The sequence below is a fragment of the Dreissena polymorpha genome, chromosome 8 (assembly GCF_020536995.1).
Source record: "Dreissena polymorpha isolate Duluth1 chromosome 8, UMN_Dpol_1.0, whole genome shotgun sequence".
NCBI lineage: Eukaryota > Metazoa > Mollusca > Bivalvia > Myida > Dreissenidae > Dreissena > Dreissena polymorpha.
In genome coordinates, this window is record NC_068362.1 from 90,673,481 (window position 1) to 90,691,712 (window position 18,232).

At 36.2% G+C, this 18,232-nt stretch overlaps 1 protein-coding gene across 1 annotated transcript; it reads left to right on the plus strand.

The window, feature by feature from the left end:
• Positions 1–261: 261 nt before the first annotated feature.
• On the plus strand, positions 262–16,834 carry LOC127840730 (uncharacterized). Its single transcript, XM_052369146.1, has 4 exons — positions 262–280; positions 1,493–1,644; positions 8,663–8,832; positions 16,417–16,834. Exons 1-4 carry the CDS (start codon positions 262–264, stop codon positions 16,832–16,834), a joined length of 759 nt encoding a protein of 252 aa, XP_052225106.1.
• Positions 16,835–18,232: the final 1,398 nt, after the last annotated feature.

The window sequence follows — 18,232 nt, forward strand, 5'->3', positions numbered from 1 at the left end:
ACTCTGCGCTTAGATTTTGAGGTGAACGGATCGAGCAAGATCCAATCATGTAGTTGTCAGACTGTACTTATATATTTGAAAATATGAATTATATTAGATATTTAATGGGATTGGAATTCACATATGGCGTTGTTGTTGACATTAATAGAAAGGGACGGTCTTGACCTATTCGCTATGTAGCAAAATGTAGTTAATGCGAATCACGTAATTATGGCAATACGCGCATGAAGTGAAATCGAACGATAGGTTACACACTATTAAATGAAGAGAAATGAACTTTGTTTGTTACTGTGTGATCGCAACGAACAATAAGCGATTACGTGACAAGATTAAATCACGAGTGCGAAGCACGAGTGATTTGAAACCACGCTATGCCGCATCTAAACTTCCGGACGTGGGTTATTCGACAACAAACTATAACGTACAGGAATAATTACGATTCTAACACGGTTTTTACTAAAGATTTAATCAATGTATCTTATTTTTCTTGTGTTATATGTTATCTGAAGTTCCGCCCATAAAAATAACTTTCGGCTGTTCTGTCGATCAGATCTCCGCCCTTTGGACTTTCATTCATAAAATACCGGATTATTACGCTGGTGGGAAATGCACTGGTATGTTTTGTTTAGTTACAGCGCGTGCTTTCAGTGTATATGCTCCGCCCATAATTATTGCAGAAAAAGCCCATAGAGGATTTTCTTCTTTCTTTATATGAAATTTGGCACGTGCCGTGATAGAATTGTTGTTTAATGTTTAATTACGATGCATGTTTAAAGATTTGGTTAAACCCAACAGAACTAAATGAAACTTTGCATGTATGTATCATCAGGCGCTGGTCGACGCATACTATAGACTTCCAATTTTTGAGAAATTCGACATAACCAAAGTAATTTGGCCTATGTGCCCCGTCAAAACAGTGAAGTCATACTGCATTATAAATGATATTTTCTATAGAAATACAATTCAACCCCACATGTGAAACAATAAAAATATTAGACAAGTACTACCGATTATGTCTTTGATTACAAACAATTAAGCGACTAAGTCTAAAAACAATACCCATAAGACCATTTGTATTTTGTTTTTTATTAACAAAATAATTATCTTATTGATAATGTTGTTTGTGAAGCTTTTTATGGTGAGACTTTTGTGCCCGTCGATGCACTCGATATTTTAAAAGTATGTTTTGACAAACATGAATATATGGTTAATAATATGCAATCGTTTTTATTTCGATTTTATGTTCATCAAACTTAGCGTAAAAATACTTATTTTCGAGACCTGTGTATTTCGCAATTCATATATTTGGTCGAATAGGTTTACGAAAACAGTTCATTTTACACATCTTGGTGGTATTTACTGTAATCAGTCAACCGTACGTGATACAGTATGTTGTTACCGCTAAAATTGTCAGTTTTATTGATTTGAGCATTGCTTCGTAAAGCATGCGGTGAGATTAATATGAGGTAGCCGTTCTATATAATAATTTCAGCCGTGAGTCGACCTGCAAAGGCTGGGTACCTGCTGTACAGTGATGGAAGCCGCAAGTGGAAGAAGGTGTTCGTGGTGCTGTTCCAGGGCCCCAAGATTGCCTGGTTCGAGTCACCCAAAACGAAAACCCCGCTATGTAACGTCGTATTGAGAGTAACTGATGCACTATATTATTTCATTATGTCGTACATACTATTAGGTGAAGACTATACCAATCAGTTATAGGCCGATCATTCCACTGTGGGTCCACGACACATATCATTGGTATTATTATAACGTGATACGTACTGATCTTATTGTTGACAAATATATTTTTATGACTTTTCATTGACAATGCAAAAAGAAGTTCCAAATATGAGCACAACATTAAGAAAATGCTGTGGTGCGTGGCAAATGTGGTTTCACAATATCCTTACTTATTGATAGATCGAAAAATAATTCTTAATTGATGTAACAGCTACCCTGGGACTTGAACCAAATGTCTCTCTCGTAAACAGCGAATGCTCTCACTGTCGACATTACATAGCCTCCAGATCAGTTTCCCTCTTTACCGAGTGTGTTGTAGATATGTACCGAATGCACCGAGCGTTTCTCTTTTGACCATCGCTCCTAGTACAGGGGCTAGATGGTAGGCAAGTTACTGGTGGAGCGTAAGTGAGAAAAATAGTAAATTGTGTTCAAAATGGCGGCTATCAGCTGTTTTTATATTTTTAGCCCACCCGAGCACAATGTGCTCATGGTTAGCTTTTGTGATCGCCTTTTGTCCGTCGTACGTCGTGCGTTGTGGGGCTTCAACATTTGCCTTGTTAACACTCAAGAGGCCACATTTATTGTCCAATCTTCATGAAATTTGGTCAGAAGATTGGTCTCAATAATATCTTAGACGAGTTCGAAAATGGTTACGTTTGCTTGTAAAACATGGCTGCCAAGGGGCGGGGCATTTTTCCTTATATGGTTTTAAATGGCTACAGTAAAATCTTGTTAACACTCTAGTTACCACATTTATTGTCCAATCTTCATTAAACTTGGTCAGAAGATTTATCCCAATAATATCTTGAACAATTTTGAACATGATTTCGGTTGCTTGACAAATAGGGCCACCAGGGGGTGGGGCATTTTTCCTTATATTGCTATATAGGGCTTAAGTAAAACCTTGTTAACACTCTAGAGGCCACATTTATTGTCCAATCTTCATGAAATTTGGTCAAAAAATTGGACTCAATGATATCTTGGATTAATTTGAAAATGGTTACGTTTGCTTGAAAAACATGGCTGTCAAGGGGCAGGGCATTTTTCCTTATATGGCTATATTGAAATCTTGTTAACACTCTAGAAGCCACATTTATTGTCCTATCTTTATGAAACTTGGTAAGAATATTCACCCAATAATATCTTGGACAAGTTTGAAAATGATGCCGGTTGGTTGAACAATATGGCCGTTTTGGGGCGGGGCAATTTTCCTTATATGGCTATAGTAAAACCTTGTAAACACATGTATTTTCTGATCTTCATGAAACTTGGTCAGACAATTTGTCCCAATGATATTTTGGATGAGTTCGTAAATGGTTTCGGTTGCTGTAAAAACATGGCCACTAGGGGGCGGGGCATTTTTCCTAATATTGCGATAAATTGCTTTAGTAAAACCTTATTAACACTCTAGAGGCCACATTTATTGTCCGATTATCATGAAACTTGGTTACAAGATTTTTACCAATGATATCTTGTAGGAGTTCGAAAATGGTTCCGGTTGGTGGAAAAACATGGCCGCCAAGGGGGCGTGGCATTTTTCTTTATATAACTATAGTAAAACCTTGTTAACACTCTAGAAGCCATATTTATTGTCCGATAATCATGACACGTTGTCAGAAGATTTGTCCTATGATATCTTGGAAAAGTTTGAAAATGGTTCCAGTTGCTTGAAAAACATGGTCACCAGGGGGCGGGGCATTTTTCCTTATATGGCTTCACGAATCTTCATGTAACTTTGTTAGAATATTTGTTTAAATGATCTTGGATGTGTATGAAAACGGTTCTGGTCTGTTCGAAAACATGGCTGCCAGGGTGTTCACTAGTAATGGACGTTGGTAAGAACATGTTGTTCTAATGACATCTTGGGCTGCACAGAACAGGTCAGTTCCTTTGAATCTCATGTGAGCGACTTTGGGCCTTTCACGCCCTCTTGTTTCGATCGACCTTTGAAAGCTGTGTACATATGCCATACGTATCGACATTATCCTTACACGCAGAATGTTTTACTGATATCCATTTAACCTGGGTATAAATCATGTAGATGCATTATCGATATAAACAAAGTTATTGAAGACCTTATAAGCAAGTTCCTAATACTAATTACGATTGGCATGGTTCATTGTATTTGCATTTTTAGGTCATATGTTAGGATTTCTCAGCAGTTTTCAGGGAAAGGTGGACCTTATATATGACCTCAAACTGCACATATCACGAACCCTGTCAATCGTTAGCAATAATGTATGTCGCGCCGTTCAATGTCGCATCGCCGTTAAATGTCGCTGGCTACGAGATTTGTCGCAATGTTGACGATCAATGTCGCAAGGAACGAGAAATGTCGCAAATCCTACTGACGGTATATGTCGCAACTTTAACGATAAATGTCGCAAAAAAATTCAACTGCCGATATATGTCGCAACATTAACGATAAATGTTGCACACCTTTGTAAATCATGTATAAAAATGAAAAGTTGAAGTAAAATGACTAAAACTTTTAGGTTAGGTCAATTATACCCGACAAAGTTCATTGGGCCGACTTGCATCAGAATGGTCAGTTTTTAGTAAGTATTGTCCAAAATGGTCAGTTGTGGTCAGATGTTCCATAATTGTCAGTTGTGGTCAATATTGACCCAATCAATTCTTATAATTCTTGACTCGAGTAGCCAGTTGTTGATTTCCCTGTGCTCAATGGACTGCTGTTATCAAGATTGGCCAAGGTTGTAAGATGTGATAAAACTGTAACATTATTACAGCTACACAAATTACGATAAACTTGTATTGAATAGTGTATGTTTGTTACATGACTGTAGTATGTGTATCATTATCTTGGAATTGAAAATCGTGTCAGATCGTGTATAGTCGTTCGCTTGCTAACAACTAAGGTTTTTTGTATAAGTTTTGCAAACCAGATTTGTTAGCGATCCAAAACCCGATAAATGCCGCATTAGCGCCGAGAAAGAGTTCGCGGCGCGGTTTCAGTTCTTGAACTACAATTATTTACAAATCGATACATAATATGAATATCGTGTTAAATGGAATAATTTTGAACGGGACGTATATAGAAAAATAAAACATATTTTAACTGTACGCGTCGCGAAGAGTAAGTTTTTGAATTATTAAAAAAAAGCCACTACGTGCTACGTCAGTCAAGTGGTATTTTTGCGCAGCACAGGTCATTCCAAATCTGAGTCTATTAATAGATTAGGGAAAATAAAACGACTGCTGGTCAACAATGGGATGTCGAGATTGCAATACACTATCGTGCGTCTTTTGCGTAACATCGTTTATCGTACTTGACGGATTATAAAAACTTGTATTCAATATATTTTGCTCAATTAAATAGAGAAACTAACTCCCAATGTTGTGTTATATATATAGATATAACGTCTATAATTTTTTGTACGATTATTTATACGTGAAAAAAACGCATGAGTAATAATACACGTGTTATAACATCGTTATAGAAATATTAAGTAATTAATTTGAAAAATCCGAGTTTTTTTAGAACGTACAATACTAGTTTTACAAAGAAAGTCAATAAATAAACACTAAACGTTGGTATGACTATGTTTTGAATGTATAAGAAATACATACATTTACCATAATAAAGTCTGTACGTGTTGAAGTAATACACGCTTATTACTGCTGACAGGAACTCATTTGCTTTCTGTTCAATCCACGTTATGATCAATTTGAGCCCCTGCGCCAGCTTCGTAATTGATATTCATGTATTATTCATAGAGGCCAAACAAAATACTTATTTTTTATATAAACACCATTACATTCAGATTATAACACAACGTGATGAAAATTGTATAACTGTAAATAAAGTTATAGATTTGCGGCTGTAGTTATTAGTATTCTTAATTTAACCCGATTAATTTAAACAATTAAGAAAATCTACATAATAAAATATGCACCAGCTATTGGTCTCTGTTATGTAATTGCTGTATGTTTTTATTAATAATTAAAAGAGGCCTAAAGTCATTTAACAACATTTACAATAACAATAATAACACTAGACATAAACCAATTGAACGTTCTAACGTATAGTGCTTGTAGCATTACATTTATATATGTAAGCATTATGAGTATGACATACATGGCATTCTCGGATAGGAGTTGTAACTATTTTAGCACATATCACAAAATTAAAATGAAACATGAGATTTGCTCGATAAATATACATGTAATCATGTTTGACTCAAAAAACTGAGTTCTTTGATAAATTCAAATGGAAGAATCCATGGTTATTGTTTCAATACTATACTTTCAAATTATTCCCAGTCTGACGCTTCTATAACATCCGGCTAACAGCGACAACTCTTTGAGTGGATGTATGGATTTTATTTACGTGCCTGGTAACGAAAAATTGAGATCATTGAGAGTAAACGAATTAATTTATGCTTCAATAAACTAGGATGTAAAATATTTAATTAGTTTTTGATGATCGTAATTTGAATTTAATTTCCATGCTTTTGATGTTTGGTAATGACGCTTTTTCATCACTATGTGCTCAATAGTTGTTTTCATGTTAACGACTCATCTGAAACCCTTCAAGCATTTAAAAGAGCAGAGTATTATAAGTTCATGATATTGCATACACTACGCAATGAACAGTAAAAGCTTGGGCAAGCCATTTTTGTCACCTTTAATGTAATGACTTAACATTGAAAGACTCTATCTGGTAGTTTGAGCGACACACATTCTTAAATATGTGTATGTTTTCAGCAAATCATTGTGAAATCCTTCGTCGCAACACGAGATTAAGTTCAAGTTCAAGAGCAAGTTCGGAAACCTCCACCAACCGACCTAAAGAAGGAACGAGCGAATGAAAAACATTTTTACATATATAAACCAATACCTTTCTGTTTGGAGCTGAAGTCACCGTCGATGCTAAACATGTTCTTAAATGACTTTGTACAGATTGCTTAAAATAGAAACACAAAAACCATAATTTCATTGATAAGATGTTTCACTTGATTTCCTACAACTATGCAATCACTCACATATTTTGAGTTTATATGTTTGTGGGAGAGAGACATTGAGCATTAACCCATTTATGCCCAATGGACTCTCCCATCCTTCTAAATTGGATCAATTTATTTCCAAAACTAGGGATGTCTAGTATATTTATTTCTATATTTAGAATATTTCTTACAGAAATTCCTTTAAGCAAACAGCACAGACCCTGATAAAACGCCGCATGATGCGGCGTCTCATCTGGGTCTACGCTGTTTGCCAAGGCCTTTTTTCTAGATGCTAGGCATACATGGGTTAAGCTCGACTTCAAAACAAGGGTTCAGCAAATTGTCTGTAAGCATATAATAAGATTGTGTAACCTAGTTCGTACTCCAGTTGAACATACTAATAACTACCAGTTTCAACTGATGATATATCGGTACTAAAGCTTTATTTTCAGTATTAGTTAGCGTCATTCGTGTTATTTTGCTCCTGATTTCAATCTGGGACTAAACAATAGAACAAAAAGTCATTTCGAAAACTTGTGAATGCATTGTATTAATTTTTTGATCAGTTTTTTTTTTATCGGTTTGACCATTTTTCCGATGTGTACCTTTGAAGTGCATTACCGTAATGTTAACTAAATTTCTTCCATTTGTTCATGTATTTTGTTTTTCAAACTTAGATGTGCCAGTAAATACGTGAATTTCATCGACCATGTATATATTGTGGTGTGTGTTACTTGATTGAGCATTTGTATAAAGATCATTACACATTGAGTTAAAATAAGCCGTTAAGAAAACACGGTCACGATGGGAAAAGAACACATGTGAATTATTTTAAAGCACGATATATTGGATAACTGCTTCCTCCACGAAGACCGCTGAAGATTGTTTACTGTATATCAAATGAATACTACCATGAATGTATACAAGCAAAAATCCATACTTAATCTCCCTACATAAACCACGCTCGAAAAGTCTCTGTCTAGAAAGCAACATTTCAGTTGCAGAAAAATAGAAGGAACATACTATTAAAGTGATAGTATTAGTATCTAACAGAATATGCTAGTATGGGTATCTAACAGTATATGCTAGTATGAGTATCTAACAGTATAAGCTATGTTTATAGGTGTCTATCGCAGCCGTTGTTTATTTATGGTGTTTTCACTTTATATACACTTATATTTGTTAATGCAGCATCAACATACTAAAACAATATACCGGAAAGAGAAAAAAAATGCATTTGAATATTAAGCGTACTTTCGTTTTGACAACTGACGACGGAAATGATTCGATGTTGGACGTTAATATAAATTTAGTTTGAGTGCAGATTCGTTCATACGACGCAAAGACACAATTTTGTTTTACGGATCATTTCGGCTTAGAGGACTGGGTGAGTCATGTCAAATATCGAATATAATATATACTTTTATAAACAACTGGTAGCAAGATGAGTTACTGATAATTGGTCAGTTACCTCATTTTAACTTACTCTTTTGACCTGTTAATTCTTTTCAGTTCAATTCAACAGTGAACAATGCCCATAATATCACTTTAAATGTACGCCTTTTCAAATGTGTTTGTTGTCTAGAAGAATCTTTTCGTAGTTCGATTCATTGGCTATAAAATCGATGATGATAATGTTCCCGTAATTTAACTCATGTACGACAATGTACTCTTGATTGAATTCATGTACGACTATGCACTTTTGATTACTTCATGAACGGAAATATACTCTTGGTTAAATTCATATGCGAGAATGTACTCTTGGTAGAACTGATGAAGGAAAATACACTCGTGGTTGAATTCATGCACCTGTAAAATGTACTCGTGCTTGAATAATAAAAAAGACAAAAACGAACGCGGCGAATATGAACCGTGGACACAACACTATCAGATAAATATAATAACAATTTTTTTAATAATTCATAAGTTTAATTTGTTAAATTTCTCAACACCAGGATGTAAGGAGCATGCTGTTAGTGGGTACCGTGTGCAAGCGGATCCCTAACTGTCCCCGACCGATCCCTAAGAAGTTGAGCTACAGCTACATGATAGCGTTCACGCAGTGGGTCGCAGTGAGGAATGCGCCTGTCTGTTTCTTCTTGTGTCCAAACGGAAACACGATGCGGTAGGTAACACAGCAGTATTTAACTAGTTTCCATGTTAATTTACTTGTGTGTCTCTCGTTGTCCATTATATGACGTACAGATAAGGAACATATATATTACATTAGTTCTTTTTTTTATTTACTGACACTCTGTCATAGTCACCTCCACCAACGTATTTTGGCGACATTTATACGCGATCTACCATAATTCGCCTTATGTGTCGTAAAAAAATGTATGTGTAGGAATGTTCGATTCTAAGTAATCGAGTGACAATTAAATGGTTTTTTTTATTTGCATAACAATGCGAAATAATAGTAGATGATATCAATGACTTGTATTTGAACAGTTTATTTTTGACGATGCTGCGAAGCAGCTAGTCTAAGTTATCATACCATGATAAAATTCTTCACAATGGCGACCTATGTAAAAGACCGAGCCAGTCCGATTGAAATAGCTCGATTTTTCTACTCGGCATACCTCGCTGATTATCATTGATTAAGGTAAATATTAATAGAACAGCATATTCTGAGGAAACAAATACAATAAGTGTATCAAAACAATAATTTAAAATTGGTAATTTTACATCCATTTTATCTTTTTGGACCAACGAAACAACTATATATTTTCTCTATTGTGTTTGATATTTGTTCTCGATTTTGTAAATAAATTTCGAATGAAAACATGTAAAATTAACTTTTTACGCGATCACAAATCTAAAAAATACGAACAATTTCGAACCTGCACATTGTAAACGCTGCACTGCTATGATTTAAATAGATAAAACAACATTTGTAGCGTATTTGTCCGTCCCGCTAGCGCAGTGGTCAGCACGTACAATTTTTCACCTTTTCGACACCGGTTCGATTCCCGCTCCCGGCGCAATGTTTTTTTTTTGTTTTTTTTTCTAGTCACCATACCGGACAGGTGGGGTTTTCTCCGGATAATTCTATTCCCCCCCCCCCCCCCCGCAGCATAAGACCATATAAAAAAATACAAAGTATTTCAGTAAAAAAAATTCAAAATTCGTCCCAACTGTCGTCAGTCTAAGCGTATTAGGTATGAGTGCTGGACACACTCCGGGTCCCAACATTATGCAGCCTCAGGGCGGAGGTAACTCATAACCTTGGAAATACACAAATACACACACTGGGTGCAGCCTAGGCGCGTATAAACTTAAAAAAGGAAACCAACTCACGTTCGGGCACAATCATTTTAAATTTACATATTTAATATGATATTCTAACAGAAATTACAGAGCCACCTAAGTGTAAATACCCTGTTTGTTAATTCGTTCGTTTGTTAGATTTCAGCATATACATGTATAAGGTCATATCGCTTTGGTTAGTTAACTTATCCATATGTTCCTGGGCGAACTCGGGTAGTCAAGTGCTCTTACGATTGAGCTCACATGTTCCGGCTATGTGCTCATACAGGTCTACTTTCGAGAATCATCATGAAAGTATTGCCACACTTAATGAACAAACATGCCTATGCGTATTGAACATAATTAACAAACAATATTCAACAGGAAAAAAAGCATAATTTTATATCGATGTCCATGGGCATGTGAAATCACGTCCGTACATATAACATTATAAAATTAAGTACGTAAACAACGAAAGAAAGGTAGGCTATGATGTACATGTGTTATTAACGATCATGTCATGTTTTTGTACATATCTGCTGAAACGTAATGTTTATAACCCACAAACATTTTATTGTAATAGAAAGTTTTTACGAAAAGTGGTACAGCAAAATACACGCCGATTATCTTTTTAAAGATATTTCTTGTCAGATTTGGTCGAGAATGTAACCCGCCTCCCACTTTCGCTGAATGGATCAAGTTCCACACGGTTACTACTTCCTCGAACCCCCATATTTTTTTCAGTACCCAAAATGTTTCGTACCCATTTTTTTTCGTGACCAAAATTTTCGTACCCAAATTTTTTTTTCGTACCCAAAATATGGGTAACCACATACACAATTATGGTGAAATAGATAAACTTAAATTGATGCTTTTATATCCATCCTCTTCAAAAGCATCGTCACACCAGTACTGTCAGTACTTTGATTAAACCTTTGCTTTGGTCTTACTTCCTTTGTATGAAAGAAGCCGATACATCTGCCCATAATAGTTCACTTTGGATTGTGACCGTCAATACAATGCCGGTACTTTAAATTCCGTCTGTATAGTAACATAACATTTCGGTGGCACAGATGTGCTATGTGCATATTTTTGTTTACTCGTGGTAAATACATTATAAACAATCCAGTGTTTAGGTTCCAGGCAGCAATACGAATCCGTCCGCTTAACAGTATACGATATCGCGTTAGTCTTAAATCAAGCATGCGTTCTACTACGTGTTTAATAATGTTTTATAATGTCATATCTGTCGTAACAACCACTTACGTATCTCGTTCCTACGAATTATCATGTCATTACCTCTGGTAAGTTCCGCATTGATACCAAAAGGTATTCTATTTCTACTATTGACGATTTTCATCTTTTAAAGTAATGTTAAGTTTCACTTGATAAACTACGTTTTTTTTCTGTTAAATTTTACTCGTTATAATATTTCCTTAATGTGTATTTTGTACATTTTCTACATATTTTATTATTGTCTGTTAATCATTGTATGTGTATTGGCAGCAAGGTATTAATAATTGTGATAAAAGTAACTATTGAAAAAAGTTATTAGAATTGTGTAAAGCAATGAATTGTGTATGACAGTTTGCTCGATTGCTCTGTTAACATTAATGGTGAACGCAACTCATATAATGGATTCTCCTTTCAACGTATTATATGCATAATCTGGAGATTATACCAAGTGTCGACTGAAATCCAGTTTATTTACGAAAAAATATAAATATTTTCTTTAAGTTCATAAAATGAGACGCATCTGTTAAGCAACCATTTAAAACATACGTTTAAGAATATGTATTTTTGTATGCAAAGCAATCGAAGCCGTCAATATTCCTCTTAAAAAATAATGTTGTCTTTACTTAAAACTATTTTTGCCAACCTGCATCTATCATGTTGAAGGCTATTGCATCATTCTACATACCTATTAAACTGTGAATTGTTTGTTAATATACAATCATCATGTTGTTATATACATATTATATGGTATTACATTTATATATATGACAACTTCGTTCCTGCTAGTAAATATGTCGTTTCTACATTTTAGCTGTAACGATACCACGACTTTTCAAGTCTTTTTTTATGACCTACAAAATCGTAGTAAGATAATAAATAAATCGTGCACATATGTCGCATCCAAACCGCCGTTTTTTTGCCCACAAAAGATCTATATCATTCTGAATTTTAACGTAATTTTAGTTACAAACACTACTGTTTACTTTATAGATCTTGGATGGCTGCAATATCTGAAGTTGTAAGTAAACGGCATACTTATAAATCAAGTTTAGTTCGGCGACTTTTTTACAGAAAAATATGTATTTAATTTTGTAATGCGCACTATATACAATATATTTGCATTTTGCAAACTAAAAACTGTGAATGCAAAGTGACCTTGATTGAAACGCTGGCAGACCAAAACTGCTTTTACTTTTAAGAAGAAATAAAATAAACAATGATTAAGAGAAAACTATGCCGTTTGTTAAAATAGTAATGTTTCAAAAAATCAAAAAGCCATTTTTTTAAGTGGGTACTCATTTTACACAGCAAATTTTTTTCAATAAGTTTTCGTACTCACGTTCTATGCCCATCTCCAAAACAGTTGAGTGTATACCTCAAAGAGCCGTACAATAAGAAGTATCCTACCGAGCCCCGCCCCGCTACGATTACAGTCAGCCTTCCCTGCGTAAGCGCTATAAGGATGATGACTTAAGCAAAGGTGATGTATATACAAAATACCATGCTAGTGACATTGCGTTCTTGAATTTATCCGACAAGTTGAAGAAAGGTTTACACGGCAAGGCTTAAAAAATAAGATTGTATTTATCATACAATATTACAAAATCATTTGTGATACAATCAAGTTGAAGTTTAATTGATAAACGCGATAGCCATATAAAATAATTAAAATAACTAAATCCAACACTGCCTAGTAATATAAACTTTATTTGTGATATTTGCCGGTTACACCACGGGAAATATCCATCAACAATTCAATAATATGCAGTATAACAGACAAATTATCGCTATAGTCATCGATCCCAATTAAACTAGCGTTCCAAATGTTAAATACTCAAATAAAACACCGAAGGTTTTGTCAAAACTTTAATTTTAGCAAAAGACCAAAAACAAAGATGGCTGCTATTTTCAAATAACAACATGTGTACCCCATACGTCAAGCATGATGCAGCAGTCTGTATGCTTATTTTAGTCTTTAAATCACTTTACTTTTGACTCACTTTTTAGCTCACCTGAACACAACGTACTCATGGTGAGCTTTTGTGATCGCCTTTTGTCCGTCGTGCGTCGTCCGTCGTGCGGCGTCAACATTTGCCTTTTTAACACTCTAGAGGCCACATTTATTTCCAATCTTTATGAAATTTGGTCAGAAGTTTGGTCTCTATGATATCTTGGATGAGTTAAAAAATGGTTACGTTTGCTTGAAAAACATGTCTTCAAAGGTGCGGGGCATTTTCCCTAATATGGCTATGTATGGCTATAGTAAAATCGTGTTAACACTCTAGAGGCCACATTTAATGTCCGATCTAAATGAAACTTGGTCAGAAGATTTATCCCAATATTATCTTGGACGAGTTTAAAAATGATGCCGGTTGGTTGAAAAACATGGCCGCCAGGGGGCGGGGCATTTTTCCTTATATGTCTGTAGTAAAACCATGTTAACACTCTAGAGACCACATTTATTTTCCGATCTTCATGAAACTTGGTCAGAAGATTTTTCCCAATGATATCTTGGATGAGTTTGGAAATGGCTTTGGTTGCTTGAAAAACATGGCCACCAGGGGGCGGGGCATTTTTCCTTATATGGCTACATATGGCTATAGTAAAATCTTGTTAACACTGAAGAGGCCACATTTATTCTCCGATCATCGAGAAACTTGGTCAGAAGGTTCATTCCAATGATATCTTGGACGAGTTCAAAAATGATGCTGGTTGATTGAAAAACATGGCCGCCAAGGGGCAGGGCAATTTTCATTATATGGCTATAGTAAAATATTGTTAACACTCTAGAGGCCACGTGTATTTCCAATCTGAAATTTAGTCAGAAGATTGGTCACAATGATATCTTGGTTGAGTTCGAAAATGGTAATGTTTGCTTGAAAAACATGGCTGCCATGGGGCGGGGCATTTTTCCTCATATGGATATATATGGCTATATTAAAATCTTGTTTACACTCTAGAGGCCACATTTATTGTCCGATCGTCATGAAACTTGGTCAGAAGATTTATCCCAATATTATCTTGAACGAGTTAAAAAATGATGCCGTTTGGTTGAAAAACATGGCCGCCAGGGGCAGGGCATTTTTCCTTATATGCCTATATTTAAACCTTGTTAACACTCTAGAGGCCACATTTATTGTCCGATCTTCATGAAACTTGGTCAGAAGAATTGTCCTAATGATATCTTGGATGAGTTTGAAAATGGTTTTGGTTGCTTAAAAAACATGGCTACCAGGGGGCGGGCATTTTTCCTAATATGGATATATATTAGTCAAACCTTATTAACACTCTAGAGGCCACATTTATTCTCCGATCATCATGAAACTTGGCCAGACAATTTGTACTAATGATATCTTGGATGAGTTTGAACATGGTTCCGGTTTGTGGAAAAAACATGGCCGCCAAGGGGTCGTGGCATTTTTCCTTATATAGCTATAGTAAAACCTTATTAACACTCTAGAAGCCACATTTATTGTCCGATCATCATGAAACTTGGTCAGAAGATTTGTACCAATGATATCTCTGACCAGTTCGAAAATGGTTCCAGTTGCTTGAAAAACATGGCCACATGGGGGCGGGGCATTTGTCCTTATATGGCTTGATGAATCTTCATGAAGCTTTGTCAGAATATTTGTTTAAATGATATCTTGGATGTGTATGAAAATGGTTCTGGTCTGTTGAAAAACGAGGGTATTCACTAGTCATAAAAGTTGGTTAGAACATTTGTTCTAATGACATATTGGGCTGCACAGAACAGATCAGTTCCTTTGAATCTCAGGTGAGCGACGTTGGGCCTTTCAGGCCCTCTTGTTACTTATTGGTATATAAAAGTAAATCCTCTACTGGCTCATGCTCCACTCACCAAGCTGCGTACGGATAAAATCAAAATCAAAAGTTAATTTTCTTCTAGTTTTGTTTGCTTCCATAAGTTAAAAATCTTCACGCGGTATACGCGATACATTTGTTCATCGCAATTCTCCTATTCCAACAGTTAATGTAAATTGGGTAAATACCCTTTAAATTCTACGCTAAATTCCGACGAAAAATAAAAAAACAGCGCACCACAATTGTAAAATTCAACGCTGTTCAAGTCAGTGATAAAAAACACTCAATTTAAAACATAACGTTTTTTGACGTATATTCTAGATAATTGAATAAATCTACAATGCAATTTCAAAGGTTTCATTTGAGCAACACATTCAAACACTTATTTTTACACTGTATTATAACAATCCACCGTAAACACACAAAAACGTCATATTTAAATCAAACTGCGTTTCAAAATGCCCAGACACTCGCGTTCTTGAACTGAATGAATTATGCGAGTTGTGTTGCATTCAGTTTAAAAATCAATAGCAATGCTGTATACAATGTATTACTTACGGCTTTTATTCTTAAACGGTACATTGATTTAAAATGCATTCATGCAATGCAGTTACAATGTATATATGCACAAACACAACAAATCAATGAGAATTTTGATCCAGTTTATCTGGTTAACTGACTTCACACAGATGGGGTAATCATATGACAAACAAGATGGCGATTTCCATCCCGAGACATGTATTTTCCGCTGTGTTTTGCCCTTTATAGCTTTTATTAGTTTTAGTTTTTTAAAATGACGCTCACTTGCAAGCCATATCAGCAAGAAGTGGTTAGCGTTTATTTCGTATTTAAATTTGCTCTATATGGCAACGCAATTTCTGAGCGGGATCACACAAGTACGGCTCCCGTCAAGAAGCGAGTATAATCGAGATATAAAGAGAATATTAAAACCAAAATAAACGCTAATCACTTTCTTACTGATATGGCTGGAAAGTAAGCGGCATTTAACAATTAAGCAAAAGTAATAAATGACATAAAACGGCGATACAACAACTGTTTCGGAAAGGACGTTGCGTGATTACCCCCTCTGATTTAGCCTCTAAACAAACGTTAAAGACCAAAAAGTTGTCCGCTATGTACACGAAATAGTCGTGGAAAGGCTGGTGTGTATGTGAACCACAAGTTTATATGACACCAATAATTTCATTCTATAATAGCAGTTAGCTGTATGATAAATGTTCCTTTTTGTTTATGTTTCAAGTTTCTCTTTTGCTTATAACCAATATCTTTGTTATGTTTTAGGGTTATTGGACAGTTCGGCTCTAGGATACGGGTACCGTAGCCAGTGGTTGTGGGGCTGGGGCTGGGGGTGGGGTTACCACCCTTGATTCGGATGGAGGTACTTAGACTACGACTTTGACGTCGACGTTGACGTTCAAATTGGTGGCACGGATAATGATAATGACGCCGGCGACATCTTTGGCAATTCCTCCGTTGCTGATTTCGGAGGGGATACTTTCCAAGATTATGATCCCGTTTCTGTAGGTGACGTCAACTTCGACGTTATTGGTGAGGGTTACGGTGGTGGTGATTACGGCGGCGATTCCGCCGGTGGTTATTACGGTGGTGATTCCGCAAATGGCATCGGCAGCGGTGATGAAGGAGGTGACAGTGGTGGTGGAGGCCGTGATAGCGGTGGTGGTGTAGGTTGTGGGGGAGGAGGTGGTTGTGGGGGAGGCGGTGGCTGTGGTGGTGGTTGTGGAGGTGGTGGTTGTGATGGAGGTGGTGGAGGAGGTGGTTGTGGTGGAGGGGGATAAAGAATACTTAGCAATCATTTAATGTATCTTAAAGATACGATATTGATGTTTTGTGTATGATTATCATAATTCGATTTTGATGTTTTGTATTTGCTTTTCATAATTAGGTGTTGATGTATGGTTATCATAATTTACTCGGTCTCTCTATATTGTTGCCATTTTGAGATCAGTACACAAATGTTTTATGTATGTCAGAAAGTGTGGCTAGCTTACCAAAGCACTAAATCTTAATGGACATGGAATCAGGGAAATATATATATAGCTTCAATACATTTCGCAATATAATGTTCCAAAGACATTTGTATTGTGGGTTACCGACACATGCACCGTCTTTGAAAGGCTTTATCACGATATTTAAACAAGAGGCGACGTTGGTGCTTTCCGTGTTTAATGACATTATGTCATTTTTATATAATAACCATAATAAACGATAAGAAGACAATTGTTCTCGTGCCATTTAAAATCAGTCGATATATTTGTAAACTGCGATGTTGAAATATCGTTGTCATATAATTTTATGTCATAATTTCATGATACGTTGACATACGTTTGAAAGATGAAATATGAAAAAGAAGAAAAACTTATATAAAATAAAAATGATATTTGAATCGACCACAATCACCATGTGTGAAATGGTGGTATAAATATGGTAGAGCTATGATCGAAACCAGTCATATTTCTCCAAGTACTACATAAATCGTTTCCACTACTTCCTAAGCGTCGACTTTGTCATGCACACAAGTTACAATGTCGTGAGAAAGAGTTACTTTATTCTTTAATAAAACTAATGTGCCTGGAGATATATGCTAAATGTCACTAGAAGCCGTTGTGTTTACCCTTGTCACGGCCGCCGTGGCGAGCGATTTTAGCGAGCAAGAATTGTTAATGCTTAAGTTCCCATGTTTTATGTTTTCTTGTTCAAGTCTTATGTTAAAGATATGTGTTGTAATTTGATTATCTCAAATACGTATGCTTTGAGGAGACATTAAATACACCCCATGGGTTTACCCAGTGCTTGACATATACCGGTACGTCTTTTAGAACGTTGGAACGCTTCATGGCCGAGTAATACATATATATATATATATATATATATATATATATATATATATATATATATATATATATATATATATATGTATATATATATATATATATATATATATATAGATCGCGCGCGCGCGCGCAGCGCGAGGAGCGCGCGCGCGGCGCGCGCTCTCGCGGCGCGCGCGCGCGCGCGCTCGCTCGCCGCACGCGCGGCGCTCCGCTCGCGCGCGGCGCGCGCGCGCGCGCTCGCTCGCTCGCCCTGCTCGCGCGCGCGTCGCCCGCCTGTCGCGCCTCGCCTCTCTCGCGCGCGCTCGCGCTCGCTCCGCTCGCGCTCTCGCCGCCGCCTCTCGC

Excerpts from the sequence above, each read along its gene's own strand:
- LOC127840730 (XM_052369146.1), top strand. Across the intron at positions 1,645-8,662 it reads TATGTAACGTCGTATTGAGA|GATGTAAGGAGCATGCTGTT; the intron begins GTAACTGATGCA and ends TCTCAACACCAG. Across the intron at positions 8,833-16,416 it reads CCAAACGGAAACACGATGCG|GTACTTAGACTACGACTTTG; the intron begins GTAGGTAACACA and ends ATTCGGATGGAG.